This window comes from Prunus persica, chromosome G1, assembly GCF_000346465.2.
Source record: "Prunus persica cultivar Lovell chromosome G1, Prunus_persica_NCBIv2, whole genome shotgun sequence".
NCBI lineage: Eukaryota > Viridiplantae > Streptophyta > Magnoliopsida > Rosales > Rosaceae > Prunus > Prunus persica.
In genome coordinates this window covers 22,620,452-22,643,598 of record NC_034009.1, presented here as the reverse complement: position 1 = coordinate 22,643,598, position 23,147 = coordinate 22,620,452, and the positions used below count along the sequence as shown (strand labels likewise).

The following is a 23,147-nucleotide window of genomic DNA, read 5'->3' as shown; positions in this document are numbered from 1 at the left end:
TTGGAGAATTTCTCTCTGCTATCTTTTTCTCTCCACTCACTCACCCTCTTTCTTCCTTCTCTTCCCTTCTTTCCTCTCTGCCTGGGCTCTCATTTCTTCTCAAATGGTGTGTGTAAAATGCAAGAGAAGGATGAAGCCTTTTTATAGGCAAAGTTGATAGCTTCCTGTGAATTGTGGTTGACTCTTAAGAGAATATGGCAGACAAACTTCATCATTATTTTTCTTCAATCAATTAGGTAGTGGGCTCTACCATTTTAGGCTCTATTCTTGACTTTACAACAATATGTTTGGTACAAAAATAAGCTCCTTTGTCCCTATAAGGTCCCTTGCTGCCTCCAATCAAATGTTCATAATCAAGTTTTTCTTGGAGTTCACTTTCAATTGAAATCAAAGCTAGTCCGTTTAATCTTTCTTGTGACATAGTTGAAATTCCTTTTATTGGTGTTGAAATTCTTGAAATTGAAAGAATAACAAAAATTGTCAAAGGATTGAAAAAAGAACCAAAAAGAGATTGATGAATGATGATGGTTGCAAACAGATTGACTTCAAGGAGAATCCACCTATGGCGCTTCTGTTAAGCGAATATGCGCTGGAGCCAACTCCACCAGACCAACTCTTGTGTTAAAATTTCGCATGCTATAATATATATACAATCCCTTTTTTTTTTAGGGGCCCTATGACAGGACCCGACCCAAATTTTCCTTTGGAATCCGAGCCTAACCCTGTTCATGATCGACACCTGGCAGGTGTCGAGCACAAATAACCTGGTTGCCCTTCTGATTACAAACTTAATTTCATTTTAGCCTTGACTTCTACCGAAAATTCGGCAGAGTCTCCCCTGTAATTTGTTCAATCCCAAAATTGCACCTGTCAAAACGAGCATAAACACAACCCAACTTCCAGCATGCGTAAATACATATACAATCAACAGTAAAGTTCGAGCCCAGGGGCAATATCAGAGCATCTATACAGGTTAATTTACAAGAAGAACATTTGGAGGGTCAAGGACCCTATACTAAGCTGAAGAGATGCAGGAAGCGGAAACTGCCCTGTGGTGGCTTTCAGATGCACCTCTACGGCCTGGGGGCGCAAATCATTTAAAAGGTGAGTGGACCCAAAAATAAAGTTTTAAGAAAAATAGCATAAGAACATACTAACCCTACTATAAAAACAGTTATACAAAACTAATTCATTCTTTTAATCATATACATACTGAAATCAATGCACTCATATATATAAATATATGTCAAGCATACTCATATCATTTTTAAACTCTTAAAAGCACTGAAATCAGTTTAAAACTACCACCTAGGTGTACCCCTTAAATTCTGTCAATTCCTGATAATCCGTCAATTCCCTGGCAGGTCTCGGTGACACAAAGTCAACCCGAGCCGCAAACTGACAGGATTCATGGGACCGTAGTCAGCCTAATTCGCATTCCTGGCTTCCACGGTCTGGGCGTCCCCGAAACTTGTGAGGCAGATGTCAAGCGTGTTGACAAAACTGAAGGCAAACTCGATGTCCGTGGACATCGTTATATCTGAAGGCAACATGTACCGAAGGGAACCTGTTTCTATAACTGGGTACCTAAGGTGGCTTAAGAAAATATAAAATTTCTGAAAGATCTGATGAATAACTGAATTTTTTTGTTAAATCTAGAACTCTACTGCCATTTTATCTGATATATATCTCAATCTTTACTTTTCATATCTTTTTAGCATTTTCAACTAGGCAGCATATAAATAAAGATATTTAACTTCAATAAATCATGCTAGGAAAACCATAATCAATAAAACTTATTGAAGATCAAATAATGAAATTCATTTGCATAAAATCATTTATAAAAGAAAAGTCCACTCAAAACTCGTCCGAGCTCGCTGGACCTTTTGAAGGTCCCTCATGCGGGTCAACTGGTGCCCGTGTGCCTGATTCAATTATCATAATAATATATATTAATAAAACTGCTCGATATAAATATTTAAACAAAACTGACCCCCGACTCCTGGAAGTGCGTGCATCCAATGAAAGTTACTCCTATGCCCACATTAACGTTCCGTTAAACCTAGGGCACAAGTCCCAAGAGTCTGGTCTCAAACGGACGGTTGGTTTGGTCACAAACTCACAAACAACGGTTCGAACCCATTGAACCCAGAAATCACACAAGATGTGAAATCCGTTCATGGTACATACGTTATCCAAATTAAGATCCGCGAATTCCTAGGCGCTCGTGATGACACGAGGATCATTTTAAGATTGAGTATGGTCCCCACCAAACTGCCCACGCGCTGCCACACATGCCGGCAGCGCGTGGGTGGCTTGAGAAATTCATGGCGGCGGGAAAAACTTCAAACCGCCGGCCCAAACTCTAACTTAGGTAAAACACCCATTTTGGAACCACTTTTGTTCTTGGACCTACCTCAAAAAGTGGCCGGAATCGCACTTTCAAAATCGGCTGAAACCTAGATTGGAAAATCAAACGATCTACGCTTGGAATTTTTGGAATCCTACCTAATCAACAGCTAGAGCATGGAAAATAGCTAGAAAACCATACCTTACTCGTCCGATTTGGTGGCCGGATGAAGGAGAACGGAAGCTTGGAAGTTCTGTCAACTCCGGCGTGATGCCGAGCTTTTTTCGGCGAAAAACAGAGGTTCCAAGGGCAGGGACCAGTCAGGAAAGGAAGAGGAAGCGGTGGTGGTTCGATTGGGTTTGGTTCCGTAAGTTGGAGTGGAGTGTGGCGGTGGTTATGGAGGTTTGAAGGTGACGGGTTAGAAAAAAAAAACGGGGGAGAAGGGCTGTGGTCTGAGGAAGAAGAGTGAGGGAAGAGAGAGAGTCAGATTTTTTTTTTAAAAAAAAATCCTGACTTCAAAAATTACCATTTTGCCCTTCTAAGTATTTTGACCGTATTTTCTCCGTTATAACTCCAATTCGAGTCCACTCCATGTCTACGGACTCGTTTCGTCACGCTCTACGCAACGATGCAAGTAGAATAGTCAAATTCTTTCTCGGTCAAAAAGTCAACTTTTCCTTTACTAGAATATTCTAAGGGCAAAAGTGTCCTTTTCTCTTAATAGTTTAATAGTTAAATATTAATCAAGGTTTGGGTTATTGCACCCTATGTAGTAGCACCACTTGCACCACCCAGGGCCACCCCTGCCAACACAAGCTTCTCCTCTTCTCCTTTTGGCTGGGCAGAGCTTCTCATAAGGCAATAAAATAGTATGAAATTTGTTTTTTTTTTAATGATGGGAAAGTTTAATAGTATACAATAGTCTTCTTATAGTTTCCTCTTCTATATAGTTACTCTTTGTGCATTACAACTAGGGCTAGGCATGGTCCGGTTTGGACCGATTTTCTTATAAAATTGAAACCTGAACCAAAAATAAAAATTGGTTCGGTCCGGTCCAGTTTTGACAAAAATCACAGATAAAACTGAACCAATCCAAACCTGCCTGGTTCGAGTGCATGTCCCGGTTCTCACGATTTGGGCTTGCTGTAAAGCCCATTTTAGTTTTTTGAGTATTTAAACTTCAAGCCCATTTGATTTTTAAAATTTTTGGGCTTAAGCATCACAATTGGCCCAATTCCCATATTGAAACAACCACTATTCTTTGACAAAAATAATAAAACAATCCAATATTAAATTTAAAATTACAACCCAACAACAAAATACACATAATAAAACAAATTAAATTACAACCAAATTTAAAATTATAACTGCATTCTTTTGTTCTTTTGTTGCTGCATCTACAGGGCTTCAAATGAAAGAACATATTCAATTTTCTGCAACATCTTCATTTTTAACTCTACTTCAGTCTTCCTTTTTATCCATGCGACTTTCGTACCTGTTCCAAATAGCAACAGATTGTCAATTGTTGTAACTTCATTTTCTTTTCCTAAATAATAATGAATGAATGAACTCCAGCCTCAAGTTTACAACAACTTTCAAAGATTTAAATGCCACTGAGGAATGATATCTGGCATAGAGAACACGTCTGTAAAAAGGAAAAATTGAAAAAAAAAAGAAAAAAGAATCAGATCTCAGTAACAGCATCAACACAAAATCACAGAAAATATCAATACCCATATGAGAAGAAACAGACAAAATCAAAAGTAAAATAAAAGCATAAAAAGAAACACAGATCGTTGAGAAAAAAAATAATTACAGATCTAGGGATTGGAGAGAGAAAGAGACGCTGGCTTGCTTTGGATTGAGAGGAGAGAGGCAGACGCGGTGGCGTTGGGCAAATAAAGTTGGCAGCCAGAGGAGAGAAGAAGAAGAATTTGGAAAGAGAGATGATGGAGGGGATGGCTAGGGTATATAGAAATGGTTGAGGGAGTGGTACAAATGAATATAAAGAGTTAGGCTTGGTTAAGAAATAGAGTTGGGCTTGGTGAGATGGTTAAGAAATGGAGTTGGGTCTATTTATTTATTTGACTTTTGGAGTTGGGCTTGGTGTGGAGAGTTCTAACAATATATAATATAATATATATATATATATATATATATATATATACAGAGAGCTTTCATTGAGGGATCTCTCAAATTAGCTTATTTGAGGGATACCATTATAGGGCACACTCTGTATTGTATTTTACTAATCCAAACCGTCTCTTTTGTAGATACTCATTCAAAGATTATCTCTACAAAAAATTACTTGAATCCGATATCATTTGACCACTCAATTGAATTATTGAAATTTAATACTTTCTTGAAGCACCATGTTCATTGATTTTGTAGGACACAATTGGATATCGAAACAGTTTCCGATTTGTCTAATTTTTTTCAAGGATGATCTATGGATATAGACTTAAAAAATAGATGGTTTCGATCGGTGAAAAAAAATTCGTAGGGGACCCTAAAGGGTGTCCCTCAAATAAAATTATTTGAGAGATCCCTCAATAGAAGGGGACTGTATACATATATATATATATATATATTTGTTTAATTTGACCGGTCCAGTTTGGCCAAGTTCAGTTTTTGAAGGCATAGAACCAGAACCAAAATCGGTCCAAACTGGTCTGGTTCGATTTTTGACTGGTTGTTGATTTTTGGTCAACTTGATTTTTTTCGGTGCGGTTCGGCTCAGATTTTCAGTTTGCCGGTTTGAATGCCCACCTCTAATTACAACGACTTCTAATTGAATTTTTTTTTTCTCTTCTTGAGATTTTATTTTTTCAATAATGATTTGATAGTCATATTATTTTTTGAAATAACAAACAAATACAAGAAGAAAAAAAACAGCAACTGAGAACAAAAAACACAAAAGAGAAAACAAAACTCAAAGGGAAATATGTCTTGATTAATGTACTACTTATCCAACAAGAATCTTTGGTTATGATTCTCTCATTTATTTTTTGTTTTCTCTATATGTATTTTTTTTTATGTTTATTAATCAAATTAGCTTGTACCGTCGAATTTAATTGGTAAGTTTCACCCATTCAATTTTCAAATCATGAATTTGCCACGTTCATGGACTACTTCTCATAACTTGTAATTCAAAGCTATAATTTTGAACTTAGCTCCTTTGTATAAAAGAAAAAGAACATATCGTAATGAGCAGTAGTGCTTCATATATACCTCCTCCTTCCTTTTGATTTCTACTGAACAAAAAAAGTTTATTATTGAACACCCATTTTTTGCCTTTCAGGAGAACACCTATGAAGACGAGGTTTTAGTAATTTCTTAAGCTCATAAATCAATATTTACAACAAAAAAAATCAAGAGCGAAGGCTAATTTGGACCATTTGGTGCAAATAATAAAAGTATAATACCGTAAAGGCCAAAAACGAAATATAAGACTTATAATACAAGGACGAGAATACCCCTAAATGAGGTGAAAGGCTGAGATCTAAACTTCTAAATCCAACGGCCAGCATCTTTGAGCCATTCGTTTATATTCACCCTTAATTATAAACCCTAAATCCCCTCTCACCAGCCATCGTTGCGCACACTCTCTCTCTCGCTAGAGTCTCTTCCGCGGTCGCCGTTTGCTTTTTACGATCTTCTTTATCAATCAAGATGGTAAGCCCAACGACCTTCCTTTAGTCTGATCTGTAATTCTCTATCGTTTTCATCATTTGTGTTATGCTAGAAGACAGCTAGCTATATATGTTTAAATACTCTTGGAACAAGAAGGCAAGGGAAATATATTAGGCTAGCGAATTGAAACGCTGTTCGTTTTCTTCTGGGTCGGTCCAAAACGTTGTTTAGGGTTTAGATGCACTGTTTGCTTCCCCAGAAACTGGAAGATAACGCACTTTTCTGTTAGCCATTCATTCTGTGTTAATGAAATGAATCTCTGAAAATAGAGATAACAGAAATAAGTTAACCATTTCAGAAAATGGGTTTTGTTGTAATCGATGTTGCTTGCTGGTTATTAACAGGTGCTTCAGAACGATATCGATTTGCTTCATCCACCAGCTGAGCTCGAGAAGAGGAAGCACAAGCTCAAGAGGCTTGTGCAGTCTCCCAACTCTTTCTTCATGGTATAAATACTAATATATTTTTGGACTACCTATTTGTTTAAATTAATTTTGATTTTGTAGTGGGATAATGCTAATTTTGATTGTTTTAAACTTGCATAGGACGTCAAGTGCCAGGGGTGCTTTAACATGTAAGTTTTAGCTCCTCGTTTTGTTTTCATTGAACTATTATCACTATGTATATGCTTTGAATTTGAAATATAAGGAAGAATTTTTGTTGTTGTTTGGAGGTGAAACAATTGAAATTTGTTTTTGCAGAACCACTGTGTTCAGTCACTCGCAAACAGTTGTGGTGTGTGGTAACTGCCAGACAGTGTTGTGCCAGCCTACTGGTGGGCGTGCCAGGCTCACCGAGGGTTGCTCTTTCAGGAGGAAGGGGGACTGATGCTCTGCCCAGAACACTTTTGACTCTTATTAGTTTATCTACAAGAGAGCCTTTGAAGGTTGATTTCATGGAAGAAAAGAAATGGGTGCTGTTGTTATTGTCAAGTTATCTAGGTTTGGTTTTAAATGTTTAATTTTGTTAGGATCGTTCTGAACTTAGTATGACAGTGCTGCGTTTTGATTCTGCTTTAATTGAGTTTGCTGTTTGACATTATCAGATATCAATTACATCTTCAAATTAGATATTATTCTTGAAGTGTTTTCCTGCCCTTTCACTTTGTTATCTATAATATGCTTGTTTACTGTCACAGGTTTTGACTTTCAGTGCTTGTGAAAATTTCATGTTCCCCGCCTGATATAATGTTCAGTTACCTCTTATATATCTGAAAGGATTTGAATGATCTATTTCATTCAAATTGGGTACATTTGTGCTCTTAATTGTGCTAGGCCTGTATGGTGTTTAGAAGGCATATCTCTTTCAACCATTTGTGTGGAGCACGGTTGTAGGGCTGTTTCATGGTCACCAGGATTGTTTTGTTTGACTCTGTTTTCGTGGTAATTTTATTTAGTGGTCGATGCTCGTATAGCAAATTGCACATATTGTGCGGCGTTTAGAGTGTGCATCTTTTTCAACCATTTGCATGGTGCACGGTTGTAGGGCTGTATTATGGTTATCAGGATTGTTTTGTCTGACTCTGTTTTAGTGGTATGTTTAATTAGTGGTTAAGGCTCGTGTAACAAATTGCAAGTTTATGAGTTCGTTTAATCTAAAGTTCCCAGTTAACTGGTTCAAAGGAGTGACATTTTCATTGCTGTTATCATGGATGTGGTTAAGTATTGGACTGGAGATACAAGTCTTCACAGCTAGGTTTCATGCAATAAGCAAGTACCGTCTAAACATTTCTAGATATATTTCATTTCCTTTCCTTTTGTTCGTGGTTATTCCACTGTTCTTCAACAATTGTGGGCTATTTGCCGAAGCTCTTCAAAATTTGCATATTGTATTTTATGTGTCTGTGCTTGATCATTGGGGTTTCAAGCCCAAGTGTGATCCTAAATAAACCCCATTAGGCCTAGTCTACGCATACCTCTTGCCCTTGTATATTAGAACGCTTTTCCCTTTGTTTGTTTCAAAACTTTCCTTTTCAACGCAGTCCAAGAGATAAAAAGTAGTATCCTAATGGTGTGCCTTATCTAATAAGGGATACAATATCTTACATGTGGCTTGGCCTCTGGAACGATCGTAGGGTCCTTTTCCACGAACAAGATAAATGTCCTTGACGCGTTGTCGTCTACGCTTGGTGTGGGGTGGGGGTGTGAAAACCGCAATTCATCAATGATCTGTGCCTGAAGTTGCAGGATGTTGTTGAACACTATTTATTGTGGTGAGCTTTGTGGATGTTGTAAGGTATTAATTAATGGTTGTCAATTGTTCACGTATGCATTAACAGTTGTGTATGCATTAGATGAGCAATTGTGACATTACAATTCTCTTTCCTCAATGATCTTATCTGATATTAGTGATGGTCTTTTAGCTGATGAGAGCGTTGACCCCAAAGTAAACGGTTTTGGCGCTTTTGGTTTGTAATGTTGTGACACTTTTATCTCAATAATTCACGCGACTAGAACTTCCAGAGGCTCCACTAGTTCTCTGCGACAATCATAGCAAATAAACAAATCAGAAACAAGAAAGGAAAAGGAACATTTTCTTTTTGGTGTACTTCTGCTGTTACACCTCAAATATGATACCTTCATTTCACAGGCCACAACCACTGTAATAACCCCCACTTCTAATTTCACAGATTTTTGATCAACCCAATGGCTTTGTTTTTCCAATTTAGGTATAAGTAATCGTCTGCTTTTCCAAATTTCTCAAGTTGAAATCTAAATTACATGATAACCGGTGCACGACAGTGGTGTTTAATTTGAATTTGGCCGGCCAATTATTGGTGGGGTCTACCCTAACAGTATATTGAATTTTAATTGAAAATTGCAAGTACCTGAAAGTCCATAGAGGTCTGAGTTTCCCCCATGCTTCTCTTTTTTTTTATTTTATTTAACAGCAAGGCCTGTGCCGACAACAACTTAGAAAACACAAGTCTGAAACATAGATGGTTTTTTTTTTTTTTTGGTCGAAGAAACATGGATGGTTTCAGACAGTTTTGATTATTGCATCAATTCCCATGGGAAAGATACATTGGCACAAAGATGGTTTCAGACAGTTTTGATTATTATTGCATCAGTTCCCATGGGAAAGATACATTGGCACAAAGATGGTTTCAGACAGTTTCGATTATGGAGAGTTCAAAGAGAAAAGAAGACCCCCAAAAAAAAAACAAAAAAAACAAAAAAAAAAAACTTGAGACCCAAGTTCACGTTATGAGTTTGACATTTGACATATTTAAGTGGTTAGCGTTGATTTGGTCTTCCCGCGGAAACATTTATATATACAGCTTTCTCGTGCAGAGTTATTGTGTAAAAGGAGAGTGCAGCTTCTGTGAAGGAGCGAACAAATCAAGCCAAGGTTCATTTGTTCAGATACGTTAGAACATAGATAGATTCAGCGTCACCGTTGCCCTTATTGACTCTCTCTCCAACTCTCTCCTCTCTCCTCTCTTCTTTTCTACTTAAATTCTAAGAGAGCTATGAGGGTCATTCTGCTGCTTCATTTTCTCCCCGGGGTACTAGTTGGTTGGTGTTCTTGGTATGCTCTGCATATCTGAAGCCTACACACTCACAGATTTAAGCAAATCCAGATGAGCAAATCCCCCAATTGTGCAGATTGTTAGGGTTGTTGGGTCTGCAGATTATAATCATGTCTTGTTTAACAGCAAGAACAGGGAGGCAGAGACAACGTTATGAGGGCCATTTGAGGCTTGTTTCAGGGTGAGCACTACTCTCAGCCTTGGTGTTCCTTTTGGTACACTTTTCAATTTTTGCTTTCTTGATCATAATCTGCTTCCTTCCTTCTCTTTGGCCTGGATGAAACAAGCGTGTCACTGTTAATAAACTACTTTTGTTGTTAATGCTGTAAGAACATCATGTGTTAATTATGTCTCAAATGGTTTCAGTCTTTTCTGTGGAAAAGCCTTGCACAGCAGCTAGCATATGTCTTAAACAGTTGCAATCTTTTGTGTGGAAAAACTTGCATAGGAGCTTGTATCAAGGCGATAAAAGCTTATCTTTGGGTCCCAATGTTTCCTTTTACAAGTTGCCTAACGTCCTTCGCTAGTGGCCAAGTGTGTTGCAGAATTGGGCCTAAGAATTGACTTGTCATATCTCATGAGTTATATTCCATTCACTTGTGTTCACACACCATTTGCATTTTGGAAATTCCCCTTTTAGTCATTCCACAGTAATGTTTGTCCATTGTGAGTTAGTAAGCATGCAAGGGCTAACCATCTATAGTTATTATCTAATTAAGTCTTTAAACAAGAATATGACTCTTAATCTTTTAGATTATACTTGGATGGTTGGGATGCATCTCAGTTGCGATATCTTACCTAACAGCCAAGAAACATGTCATCAGTTAAGAATCTTATCATGTGTGTATGTATGCATATGTCACTTTGCTATATTTGCAAAAAAATTCATGGATTTGAAGCCTTGTGACATGGAAAATCCAATTGAGTAATGAGTTGAACTCATCAGTTTTCGCTTCATATTGAGCTGACATTATAAGACAGAAAATCTCAACACATTTCTCTCATTCTAAATAATGCAGTAAGAGAAGTTGGATGCCATAGTAATTGATATTATTTGTATTTGCAGTACGGGTTTGTATTGTACTCTTACTTGGATTTCTGTTGCTTGACTAGATGCCATTATTGCATATTAGGAAGAAAAATTATGCCTACAAACACGATAACCTTCAAGTGTGTGTTTAGTTTTCATGAATAATGCCGGAAAATGCTGCAAAATGTTGCTGACAATGTAACTGAGTTAGTATCCCCTTTTCATTTTTCCTTTTGCTTCGTTTTTTTTTTTTTTTTTTTTTTTTTGGTGTGAATAAAAAACCTTGCAGAAGGTATTTGATGATAGGAGTTTCTTTTTACTCCAATTGGTTTCAACATAATGAGAGGCATAATATAACATCTGGTATGCGTTGGAATGGATACCTACATGTCATTGATTAGCAGCATAACTACTTAGCTAGACATAGTGTGAGAGTGATTCGAATCTAGACATCAAACCCTTTTGATTGTGAAATGTAGGTAAATCATGGAAGCTTCATAAAATACGGCTCATAGGGATAGCATACATCATAACTAGTGCATCTTTGTCTTGGTCCTATCCTTTATTTTCCGCTGGATATCCTATGCATGTGTGGGTGATGTTCTTCCCTCAGCACCTCTGAGGGTTTAGTGGGGACCTTCTCTTCATTCTGTATTTCCTTTTCAACTAGCTATATTCTCTCACATTAGTTCTATCTGCTTGAGTTGATGCCTTCCTCTTATTGATTAGCCTGAGCATAAACTACCTAGCTAGGCAGAGTGTGAGTAATTGGACTCTTAATTTCAAGGTGGACTTTATTGTTTATGGAATGTAGGTAACTCATGGAAGCTTCATAATAGGGTAATTACGGTTTAGTATGTATGACATGCCATCACAACTAGTTCATTCTTTGCGTTAGTCCTGTCCTTTTTTTGTGTGGATGATGTTCCTACCTGAGCACCTCCCTCCCTCCCTCCCTCTCTCTCTCTGTCTCTCTCTGTGTCTCTCTGTCTCTCTCTCTCTCTGAGAGGGTTTCGTGGGGACTTTCTTACAACTCTGTATTTCCTTTTCAACCAGCTATATTCGCTCACATTAGCTGGAATGTATTGAGGGACTTTTGGCTTTGACTTACTCATTTGGTGTAAAAATAGGTGTATTCCTTATAAGTTTGAAAAGAGTGTTGGGGGTTGCAATCGCAGTATGGAGAAAGAATTGCTTGTTCTCATGATTTCTTCACCAAGTCGGGATGATCTTGTGTTTCCAAAGGTATCTATCTTCTTGTTTATTTGTAATGTACTTAAAGCTCTACTAAGATCAAATAGTGAGCCTAGAAACACCTTCTTTTGTGATCAGGGCGGATGGGAGGATGATGAAACGATGAGTGAAGCTGCCTGTCGTGAGGCCTGGGAGGAAGCAGGAGTGAAGGGAGTTCTTGGTGTAGGTTTCTCTGCCCTGCTTGGTAACAGGCATGGACACCTTTGCACTGTAATGTTTAATTGCAATAGAAATGTGTAACTGGACCTCTAGATGTAGGAATTTTCAACCACAAATATTCTCACATGTGACATATCGTTGCAATTGATTCTCACTTCATGAGTAAGCGGGGTTGATTGCATTTCCTTGGAAAGTCTCTTAAGTTCATATGCGGTTTCAATAGTTTTGGAATCTGTTTTCGTGGTTTTATCCCATTCTCATGTGTACATTTTCAATATGATCGCAATGTCTCATGCATAATACTGAGACAGAAGTATGCTTCTCTACATAAAAGATGATTACCTTAATTCAAATAAACAAATACTATTTCATATTTGCTTCAGGAAACTCCACTGGGAGATTGGGAGTTCAGAAGCAAGAGCAAACAGAATAGCTGCAGCCTGCAAGGAGGTTGTAGAGGTTTCATGTTTGCAATGGAGGTGACTGAAGAGCTCGACTCCTGGCCCGAGCAGGCTAACTATGGAAGGAAATGGGTGAGTCCTATATTGATGTAGATTTTAGGCCACCAGATGAAATTCTGGGAACCATCATAACCATCTTTAAAACTTTAAACAAGTTGAAAAATAGCATCTTCTCTTTCTTTTTTATACTGTGTTAGAAACAAGCACTAAAAACCTGTCAGTTTAGCTTACAAACTGTGTTCTTGACACCATTTATAAGTGAGGACTTGAAATAAAGAGTTAGCTGTGTACCATTTTCAGCTTACCAAAGAAGAAGCATTCAGAGTCTGTCGGTATGACTGGATGCGGGAAGCGCTTAAAAAATTTGTGACAGCTCTCGCAGAGAGCAGGGAAAATGACACAATAAAAGAACTGGAAGAACTTCCTTTGAGGCCAATCTCAGAAGTTGAGCATCAAATGCCATCACAAGGCTGCTTTGGCAGTCATCCTAGCATCCAGCAGCTTGCAGCTTGAAAATCCATGTAGCAAATGCAAATGCATTGCACAGGGTTGCGAAAGAGTCATGTAGAAACTTCGTGTACTGAAAGTTGCCAGTTTAGCAATCTCTCTGGTCTTAAATTGCAGTATTATTTAGTAATTCTGTTTATTTTTTTTAGTGAGTCTGTTTAGCTCTTCATCATTTGTACAAACCCTGTAATCAAATCAAATCAAGATTTGATGCAATCAACTGTTCATTATAACCCTTGTTCATGATGTTAACATCTATTTCAATTTTGCTGAAACAATCAATTACAAGAGATGCTGCTAATGCTTGCACAAAGACAGTTTTGTTGTCATCAGCAAGAAGAAAAATACCAAAGCAGAAAAGAGCCAAAAAAATCTCAAAGTCCGGGAATGATCTTCAAACACGACAAGAAAATTTCAAACCTCCACACGCTCCCTCGAAAACTTAAAAACCTTGCAAAATGAATTACAGCACAAAAACCATTCAACCCTTGAGAGAGAGTGCTTTGTTTAATCTTCTGGCTTAGTTTAACTTTTAATTCCAAAGGCTGTGGGGTTTTGAACTTTGTACTTTTGCCCTTTCCGTATCTCAATATTCTGAGATGATTGACTATGTGAACTTGCGCATTGACAAAGATCTTTTTGCTTCACCATGGGTGGTTTAGCTTAGAGAGCAAGCAGCTGCATTAAAATTGGGGTGAGATATTAAAGCATCAATTAGTGTCTCGGCCTGAACCGGATTAAAACTAAGTTCAAGTTAATCCTTATGTGTCGCACCTATATAAATGAAACTTATAAACACGATATTCTAACATTAAGTTCATAAAATAGCGATCAAAACATTAGTCCAATTTAACTGAAATAAGTCGAGTCACCAAATGAGGTATAGATAGAGGAGCAGAATATATATGAACAAATGGGAAAGGATCAAGGAGGCCGTGTGTGCGCCTAAATGAAGTTTGTCTAGAAATCTTTGAACTGCCACCTTTTTCAAATTAACCCTTTGATTACACACTTTTGTTCCACGTAACACGGGGAGGGTTCCTTTGACTCTATGCCTTTCTTTCCAACACATCTTTTCACTCACTTAATTTGTTTTATTTGTGCCTTGAAATTGGAGATTCATGGGATTCACAAAACCCTCTTGCCCTTTATTTGAGTTTTTTTGACTTTTGACGCTTTTTCTTCTCCCACCAAACCACTGTTCACCTACTTAGTTCTTATCGTCATTCATCATGTCGAGAAAAATCAAACCGCGTTCTTTTTTTCTTCTTCTCATTCTTCATTAATTTTTTGTTTATTTTATTTTTCTGTCTAAGAAATCAATATATAATAGCTTTCTAACCATTATTATAACAATACTGACACTAAAATCTAGTTGGTTTTTTTTTTCTTTCTTTTCTCACTTGAAAGTATATACAATTTACACATGCATGATGCCTGAAATTTCAGATTTTGTGTTCACAAAATAGTACAATATGCGAATGTTCAGATATTATTATTATGCAGACATCATGTATTTTTTATTATTTTTCTATTTACGTCAATAATAAGATGTAGACATCCGAATAAAAAAAGTACTGTTAGTATAGTTTTTTTTTGGTCGAAGAGTACTGTTAGTAGTAGAGCACAAAATAGCATGATGTCTGAACAGTTGTATAGAGGAGGCACATGGGTTGGCCATGCCACTAAAATGCTCCAAACTTTTTTCTTTTTCCTTTTCCCCAATCTATGGTTAAGAAAACGATGGCCTATTTTATTAATTTCAAACTATTTAGCATATGATTGCAGATACTCACTAGACTGTATAATTTGCCATCACAAAACCATTGATTTCGAAATGAGAGGATTGCTTGCTCTCTGCAGAATCTCTCTCTCAGTGTTTTGTTTGTCTGAATTGTTTAATAAAAATTGAAAAGATAGTTCTCTTCTTCTGTCAGTGATGAGTCAAAGAGAGAGAGCATATCTCATAATCTCAGTCAAAATGCAGCATAAAAAATAATACCAAATTGTCTAAAAAGAATACCATTTTGATGCTCTATATATATATATATATATATCATTGAATAATATTAGTGAATCCGCAATAAAGCCTTGTTTGGCCAATTTTCTCATAGACCCACCTACCAAAATTCATCAGATTTTCTGTCCAGGAATCACGAAGGGCCAATTTCCTTAGCTACTTGGTGCTGCTAGCTTTTTCCCTTTCCACTTTCTTGATGGTAGTTAATTAGTTATAATCTCATTTGCAATATTAATTAATAATATTTATAAATTTGTACACTCCACCTCACTTGCTTTGCTTCCATATGGATTAGAAAAAGCAAGATTGGCTTATATATGCTAGAGATCATAGTAGCTAGCCATATATAATATACCTGAAAAAAGGTTCATCTCATGTTAGATTATAAGCAAGCTCGAAAGGCCATTTTGGGTGCCTTTAGACTAATTAGGCCATTGATCATATTTACATGTAACCCGAATCATAAACTGGGAAGACAAAGTTACAATGTTAATAATAATTAGCATATAAAGTAGAGATTAAAAGCCAACGTGTTAACCCACCTTTTATATCAACTTGCATGCTTGTTGTCCTAAGTAAATATATATTAAAAATTATTTGTCACTCATTTCAAGTAGATGCAAAATTTTGACCTATAATTGTGACCAAAATATTTAAACTTAATAATATTGTACATGACATGTTAACATGACATAAATTTGCACGAAAATTTTAGTATTTGAGTACGGGTTATCGGGTCGTGTTGGAAACGGATGGACTCATTAGCCACTCATTAAGTTAACGAGTTGTCATTAACCAAATCCATCAACACATTGGGGATTACTGGCGTTTTTAGGGTTAAGTTGATAACAAATTTACAATTAGCACAGGTTACAAGAACTTGTTAAAGATAAATATATTTGGAAAGGAGATAAGACAGAAGACTAAGATGTGGATCTGAACTACCACCATCAATAATTTAGACTAAGCTGACTGATGTCTTCATTAAGGTATGACATCTTAGTACTTTTCTTTCTAGTTTTCGTTATCCACAAGCCAATAACATGGTCTTAAATTGGATTTCTGTTAAAATAAACAAGCACTAAAAATAGTAAAATATATATATATCTAAAGCAAAATTACATCAACTGTGTACCGAAAGGCCAAGTGAATGGGGTCCATTTGGGTCAAGTCTCTCTTGATGGTTTTTTTTTTAATAATTCCGTAGGTCTTTTCTTTCCTAGTGATTGTTTTGTTCAAAAAGCAATGCCCTTTGTGTCCTCTCACATGCAACCCAACATGGCTTTCCCTCATTTGGAGGCCTCTGTCAATATGCGTGTTCATATTCATGAGCAACCAAGGAAGCTCCAAACCCAGAAATAAAAATAAAAGAGGAAAAGCCATTTCCATGGAATTAAACAAATTATAAAACGAAACCCTTTGGGTTGAAAAGTTGGGAAAGGAGGTGTGGAGCATCATATCATTATATTAAGCTCAAATTGGATGCACGTGGCTGAGATAATTATATTCCCTATGTTGTTGCATGTACGTAAAAGTCTCCATATGCAGTGTATAGGGTAACATGACCATTTTGCAATCCTTTCTCAATATTTATACATATCCATGTAAACACAATAATATTCTCTTATTTGTTCCGTGATATAGATTTCATATTGTCAATTTCGACCACACATATGATATATGTTAACGACACATATGGATTAAAAACATGAGTAGAGCAATACAATGTTAACCATATATATATATGTGTGTGTGTGTGTAATAGCATGTCATTTTTGGTTGAAATGAATCAAGAAAAATCTTGGAGAGATGATCTAGTATGCTTGAAAAGAGAAAGGAGGTATTAAAATGGTGAAATAATTGCATTGGGATGATCAATGATGGGTACTGACAATTGAATGATCATAATTAGATTTGTGATGTGTTATATATATTGAGCAATCATATGGTGCAGGTTAAGTCCTTTTTACAAAGCTTTTGGGGTTTTGGATAAAGTTCTTCCAAGGCGTGCATGCTCATAATACAAGACTGATTTGATAATTAGTACAAGTAGTCCATGATTAGTAGCTGATCATACATTCAATTCAATTCACTTCAAGTCAGACCTCTCTCTCTCTCTCTCTCCTTCCCAAAGCACATGCGAGCAAACTTTAGGTTAGATATGATAATCAGAACTTTAAAAGTACTATACAATATTTAATCCAATTGAATAAACCTGCTAATTATTAAGAACATAAACTTGCAACAAAGTTACATGAATCAGCGCGCAGCAATAATAATAATGGGCATGAGTTGCTAATCATTCATGCATGCCAAATAAACAAAAAGATGTTTAAAAAATTGTGTTGGGATTTATTCAATCAACCGGAAAATCTAAGGCAATATTGACAAGAGGTTCTGCGGTGGTTTAATTTAATTAATTAGTTTTTTTGTGTGTGTAAATTATTAAATGATTAAGGAATTGATGAAGTTGCTGTCAGCAGCAGAGAAACGACAGTCCAGGGTGCCTCAGCCATGGATGATTCGCTTGCGGCAAGAGTGTATGATGTCAGTCACAGAAAGATGGACCCAATTTCAGATGATTAGCATGCGTGACTGTATGAGATTGCTCATCATTTGCCAATTTTATTTGGTTTAGGGGCAACTCTGTCAATTACAAAAACATTAATCTTAATTATTAATTATTAATTACACTATTAATCTCCCTTATTTAAACACCCAACATGCAACGGACGAAAACCAAACCAACCCAACAAGCCTACAATCATTCCCTTCTCAAAAATTCCACTTCTCTGACTGAGAAGTCACTGGCAATCTCTTTCCCCAAGCATTTTGAGTGTCTCTTTCTCTCTCTCTCTCTCCCTCTCCCTCTCAGAGGCATTAAAGCAAACACCTTCCTTTCTTTTTTCAGTTCCAATTATACAGAAACTGAAACCAGCCATGGACTTCTTCAACAACTCGTCAAAAGCAAACACCTCCCCTTCTTCTTCATCAAAGACCAAAAGAAAGCAACAAAACCAGCAAACCCAACAACCTCAGCAGCAGCAGCAGCAGCAGCAGGAGACGAGGTTTCTGGGAGTGAGAAGAAGGCCGTGGGGCAGATATGCGGCGGAGATAAGAGACCCTTCGACCAAAGAGAGGCATTGGCTCGGAACATTCGACACCGCCGAGGAGGCCGCCTTGGCCTACGACCGAGCTGCTCGCTCCATGCGCGGCTCCAAGGCTCGAACCAACTTTGTCTACTCGGACATGCCGCATGGCTCGTCTGTCACCTCCATTATCTCACCCGACGAATCACAGCATGACATGTCAGCCTTCTTCGCTACCCCACTCCAGCCCCAGCCCCAAACGACCAATCACCAGCAGTCGTTCTTTACTCAGGACCCATTTGACGCATACCCCTATTCTGGCGGGTCATCGGGCGGGTTCGGAAGCGGGTCTTACGGGCCAGTTTCGGGTGGTGATGAACCCGGGTCTGGGTCTGGGTCTGGGTCTCAGTCTCACACTGAGCTACCACCTTTGCCTCCATGTGTTTCTTCTACTTGTTACGGGCCTGACGGCGTTATGGGCTCTGATATGGATATGGGTTATTTCGGGTTTTCGGAGCCCACAACAAATAATGGGCTTGATCCAATGATGAGTGGATCCTACATGGGCTTTGACTCGAACGAGTTTGTGCAGCACAGTCCACTGTTTGGGAGCATGCCACCGGTTTCGGATGCGGGTATTGATGGGTTTGATTTGGGTTCATCATCTGCCTATTTCTATTGACTTGTTTTTAGAAAACCCATCTAATCTTCAAGTGTGCTATTTTCTTTTTTTCTACTTTTTTTTTGTTTTTTGGGATCAAGTTGTTTTTGTTTTGTGATGGGCAAAAGATAACGTTTGCCTTGATGATATTGTAATGGGTATGCTCTTTATATTGCAAGAAATTTGAGCTTCTCAGAGAGTGTAAATGTTGAATGGTTTGGTTGGTAAACTATGTTCTCGTGCATGGTACATTAGTTCACACGCACATTGACCCAGAAAAAAAAAAAAGGAAAACCAATGAGGAATAAGTTAGTTGAGCAAATAAAAGTAAGAATGAGATTAGGGGAACGGATCAACTATTCTCAAGCGTCAATAACTAAAGAACGATATAGCGGTGGATTAACACGCCCAATATTAAAAGAAAATCAATGTCATAAGTGATATTACCCTTTTCTTTTCTTTATTAATGCTTCTGAATCCTCGAAGGCAGATCCACACTAGAAGATATTAATTGAACAACAAACAAATAATCCACATAGTTTGACCCAAAAAAAAAAATTCAATAAATAATCCACATGAATTGATAGATGTGCTTCTGAGCTCTTTCTGCATTTATTACCGATGCATTTATACACATTTAAAAGAATATTAACCACTTATTAATCTGACGAATTTTAATGAGTACACATCAATATAATTATGTTAGTATGAAACTGTGTTGGCATTTCCTAGAACTTAGTATTGGTTTGGAAGTGTCATTTAGCTGTAGGGTTGAAGTAAAATTGCTCTATCTGGTTTCCAAAAACTGCAGGATTGAAACAGCTCAGTAATCCCCAAATTCCAGAGTTGTGAGTCCAACATGTATGAGACATTTGATCTGAAGGGTAAGACATGTCATTTTTCATGCACTCATAATAGGAACTTTTTTGGAATCTAATATGATTTTATTTCCTTGATCTTCCTTGATTTTAATCAATTAGAATCCATTTAGGAGTGCATCTCATTTAGGCATATTTGCAATATTTTTTCACTTATTCCTTCTTTCTCTTATCCATGATTTGTTACTTATCTTTTCAAGTAATTTACTTGCAAATCAAGTTTTAATCAGATCACATTATTAAAGGTGTTGAGATATTCTTGGTAGTTGACCTAAGAATATTAAGACTCCTTTAATGGTGGGATTATCATAAATTTGTTATAAAAATAAAATAATAGAGTATGAAAAGTACCACTGAATATTGGGAGTAGAATTGTATTTGCTCTTGTGATGTTTACACTGACAGAATTTCCTCTCAGATAGAAACTCCCTCTTTTTTGTTTCCTCTCACTCTTTATTTCTTCTCTTCATTTATTTTCTCCCTTCTCCTTTGGTGTGTTCTACAATTGAATGAGCAAGTCTATTTATAGGCAAATTGGATGGCTTCATTACCCAACATTATCATTAAGCTTTTGACTAAGTTTCCAACATCTTCATTAAGCTTTTGACTAAGCGTCCAACATCATCATTAATCTTTTGACTAAGCTTAGCTTCATCTCTCACTTTACAACAAAATTTCGTTTATTGGGTTTTTACTTTCCTATTGTTTTGGGCTTCACGTGTGATCATCATTAGAATAGGAAAATATCCTTTTGATTTTATTCAAATCGTGCAAATCAAGTAATTTGGTTTTCAACGTGTTTTCTTTCTTGTAAAGAAAAAGTCTATAAAATTAGACATTTGTCTTCTTTGTCTGTAGAGCTTTCACGATCATATTTTCAGTCCATAAACTTTGGAAAGCTAAGTTTTTATTTGAAATAAATTATCAAGTGTTCCATATTTACTTCGTGATTTATCAAACACCTTTATAATTCATATTGCATTCATTTGCATGTTCGATGACTTATACGGTTGAGGGCGCCAAGACAGTGGTGGCGATTTTTCTTCGGTGAGCTTGAATCAATCATGACCAGTATCGGATTCAACATAAGGAGAGTTGGAAAAACTTCTACGAGCTTGAAGCAATCGTGAGCAGTATTGCGTTCAATATAAGGAGTGTCGAAAGAATATTCCGTGACAAAAGTTGAGTTACGAAGAAGTCGTAAACATTATCTAGAATGTGTTTAGGATAAGTGTGTGAGTACTTTTTGTAATCATCGTTCTATAGTAGATTTGTTTTGGACTGAGGAGTCCCGTAGATTTAACCCAAAGGCGGGGTTTTACCATGTAAAATAATTCTTCGCGTGGTCCTTTATTTTATACTCAGCACGTTTTAGGATTGATAAATCGTATCAATCCTGCTACCGAAGTTTATTTTTATTTATTGATTATCATTTTAAATTGGCCTATTCACCCCCCTCTAGACATTCTTAGTCATCCTACAGGTAATTTCAAATTGTATTAGACAAAAACTCCCCCTTTACACCTTATAATTATCACATCTCCCTCTAACTGTGTCAATGCTTATGTTTTTCACGTAGGTTTGTTCGGATTCTAGAATTGACATTTTCTTTCTTTTCTCTGTTCAGTGGCACACAATCTTGTAGGTTTTTCACGTAGCAGAATCATATTTTATAAACATAAAATTGAGAAATACGGAATATTAAAATGGATGGAAAAATATTATTTTCTTATTTAAAAATAAGTAATTTGTGTAGTTTCTTTCTTAGAAAAAGGAGTTTTTATTGGAATTTTGGTTACTCATTCTTATTATTTTCTTGTTGCCGTGGGAAAGTGTGAGAAATTTAATATTATATTTAATATTAATTTTCTATTTGAATGGAAATTAATAAAATCCATTGGGTTAAAGACATCTTCACATGGGGGGTGACAACTCTTCAAACCAAGGGATGCATTGTTTGGGGTGACAACTCTTCAGACCAAGGAATGCATTGTTTGCCTTTTCAGATTGAGATACCTTTTTAGAAAGGGTATTTCATCATCTATAAATAGAGCAATCCTCCTACAGTTTTATTAATTCAATCAATTCTCTAGATACATACTTTCATATATAGAGAACATTAGAGTTTGCATAAAGAGAGTTTCCTGCATAATTTTGATTCAAAGTTCCTTGTGAATTGCAGTGCTTCTTTCATAAGGAGGGGAGTCGTTGTATCCTGGGAGGCGAACGCTAGTGAACCATAAGCACCAGTGTGGGGCGTAATTCGTCTTAAGGTCAGAGTGTCCAACACTTGCCTCAACTCCATTAAGGTTCTTCTAATTCAATTATGCTTTGTAAAAATCTGTTTTATGTGCAGTATTTATTTTATTTATTTTATAGCAATTTAACACTCATATTTCCAACAATCTTAAGACGAATTATATGTGTTAATTGCTATATACATTAATCTGTTTTGTGCATTTAATTGTTAACGCTGCAAAAGGTTTGATTTTGGTACAAACAGCAAAACATCTTTTTATTAGTTGTTTATTCTATTGAATTGGTTTCCTGTTAGTTTCCTTTGTTTTATACAATTCGAAGTTAACCAAAGCTAAGTTATAATAATTGGGACCATTAAATAAAGATTGCCACAAACACTGATTGCCTTCTGTTTCTATTGTTAGACAAAGTCTAAATATACAGCATCGTTTTTATTTATTTATTTGGAATCTATTTTCTGTTTGGCATCATTTTTTATTCTGTTTATAAATTCTGATTATATTTATCTACATACATTAAATTCACTGTATCTGTGAAATATAGCATTCTGTATTACTGTTATCTTGAATAAATTGCATATTGCGTTTGCTATACTTCTTATCGGTATTGTATTATTAATTTCTGTGTGTTTTGTTGTAACACACTATTGTGATTCATTATTTATCTATTAAAGACTACCAAATATTTGTTTATTGACATTGAGATTGTTCACTCAATTAAGGAAAATGTCGAATGAGATACAGAAAGTGGGTCCTTCTGTGAAGACAAGTGCACTTGCTGTAGTGTTGCCTTCATCCCATAATCATGCAGAGAAGCCTGAAAAATTTAATGGGATGGATTTTAAGAGATGGCAACAAAAGATGTTGTTCTACATCACCACATTGAATTTGGCTCATATCCTGAAAGCAGATCCTCCTGGACCTGGTGATACAACAGAAACAGTGGCTGCTTCTGATGCATGGAACCAGTCGGATTTCCTTTGCAGGAACTACATCCTAAATGGTTTAAGTGATGCACTATACAATGTGTATAGTCCAATTCAGACGGCCAAGGCTTTATGGGAGTCACTAGATAAGAAATATCGGACCGAAGATGCAGGAATGAAGAAATTCATTGTCGGTCGGTTTCTTGACTACAAGATGGTAGACTCCAAGACTGTCATAAGTCAAGTCCAAGAACTACAACTCATTCTACATGAGATACATGCAGAAAATATGGAATTGAGTGAGTCTTTTCAAGTGGCTGCTGTCATTG

At 36.6% G+C, this 23,147-nt stretch overlaps 3 protein-coding genes and 1 long non-coding RNA gene across 6 annotated transcripts; 3 read left to right on the top strand and 1 right to left on the bottom strand.

Annotated features, from left to right (window-relative positions):
- LOC109946488 lies at positions 3,542-4,398 on the bottom strand. The gene is made up of 2 exons (XR_002269630.1): positions 4,167-4,398; positions 3,542-3,995 (listed from the first exon to the last, which is right to left on the bottom strand). It is a non-coding gene; the product is annotated as an uncharacterized LOC109946488 (long non-coding RNA).
- Positions 5,881-7,126, top strand: LOC18793846 (40S ribosomal protein S27-2). Its single transcript, XM_007223781.2, has 4 exons — positions 5,881-6,025; positions 6,388-6,489; positions 6,589-6,617; positions 6,745-7,126. Exons 1-4 carry the CDS (start codon positions 6,023-6,025, stop codon positions 6,869-6,871), a joined length of 261 nt encoding a protein of 86 aa, XP_007223843.1. The 5' UTR covers positions 5,881-6,022; the 3' UTR covers positions 6,872-7,126.
- Positions 8,045-13,256, top strand: LOC18791470 (nudix hydrolase 13, mitochondrial). Of its 3 annotated transcripts, none has more exons than XM_007227443.2 (5): positions 8,045-9,756; positions 11,736-11,850; positions 11,938-12,021; positions 12,402-12,551; positions 12,780-13,256. In XM_007227443.2, exons 1-5 carry the CDS (start codon positions 9,686-9,688, stop codon positions 12,990-12,992), a joined length of 633 nt encoding a protein of 210 aa, XP_007227505.1. In that variant the 5' UTR covers positions 8,045-9,685; the 3' UTR covers positions 12,993-13,256. The 3 variants fall into 3 exon arrangements, with proteins under 3 accessions (XP_007227505.1, XP_020409580.1, XP_020409579.1); XM_020553991.1 differs by lacking the exon at positions 8,045-9,756 and adding an exon at positions 9,764-10,593; XM_020553990.1 differs by lacking the exon at positions 8,045-9,756 and adding an exon at positions 10,600-10,811.
- Positions 17,699-19,256, top strand: LOC18790758 (ethylene-responsive transcription factor LEP). The gene has a single exon (XM_007225003.2). It carries the CDS (start codon positions 17,947-17,949, stop codon positions 18,775-18,777), a length of 831 nt encoding a protein of 276 aa, XP_007225065.1. The 5' UTR covers positions 17,699-17,946; the 3' UTR covers positions 18,778-19,256.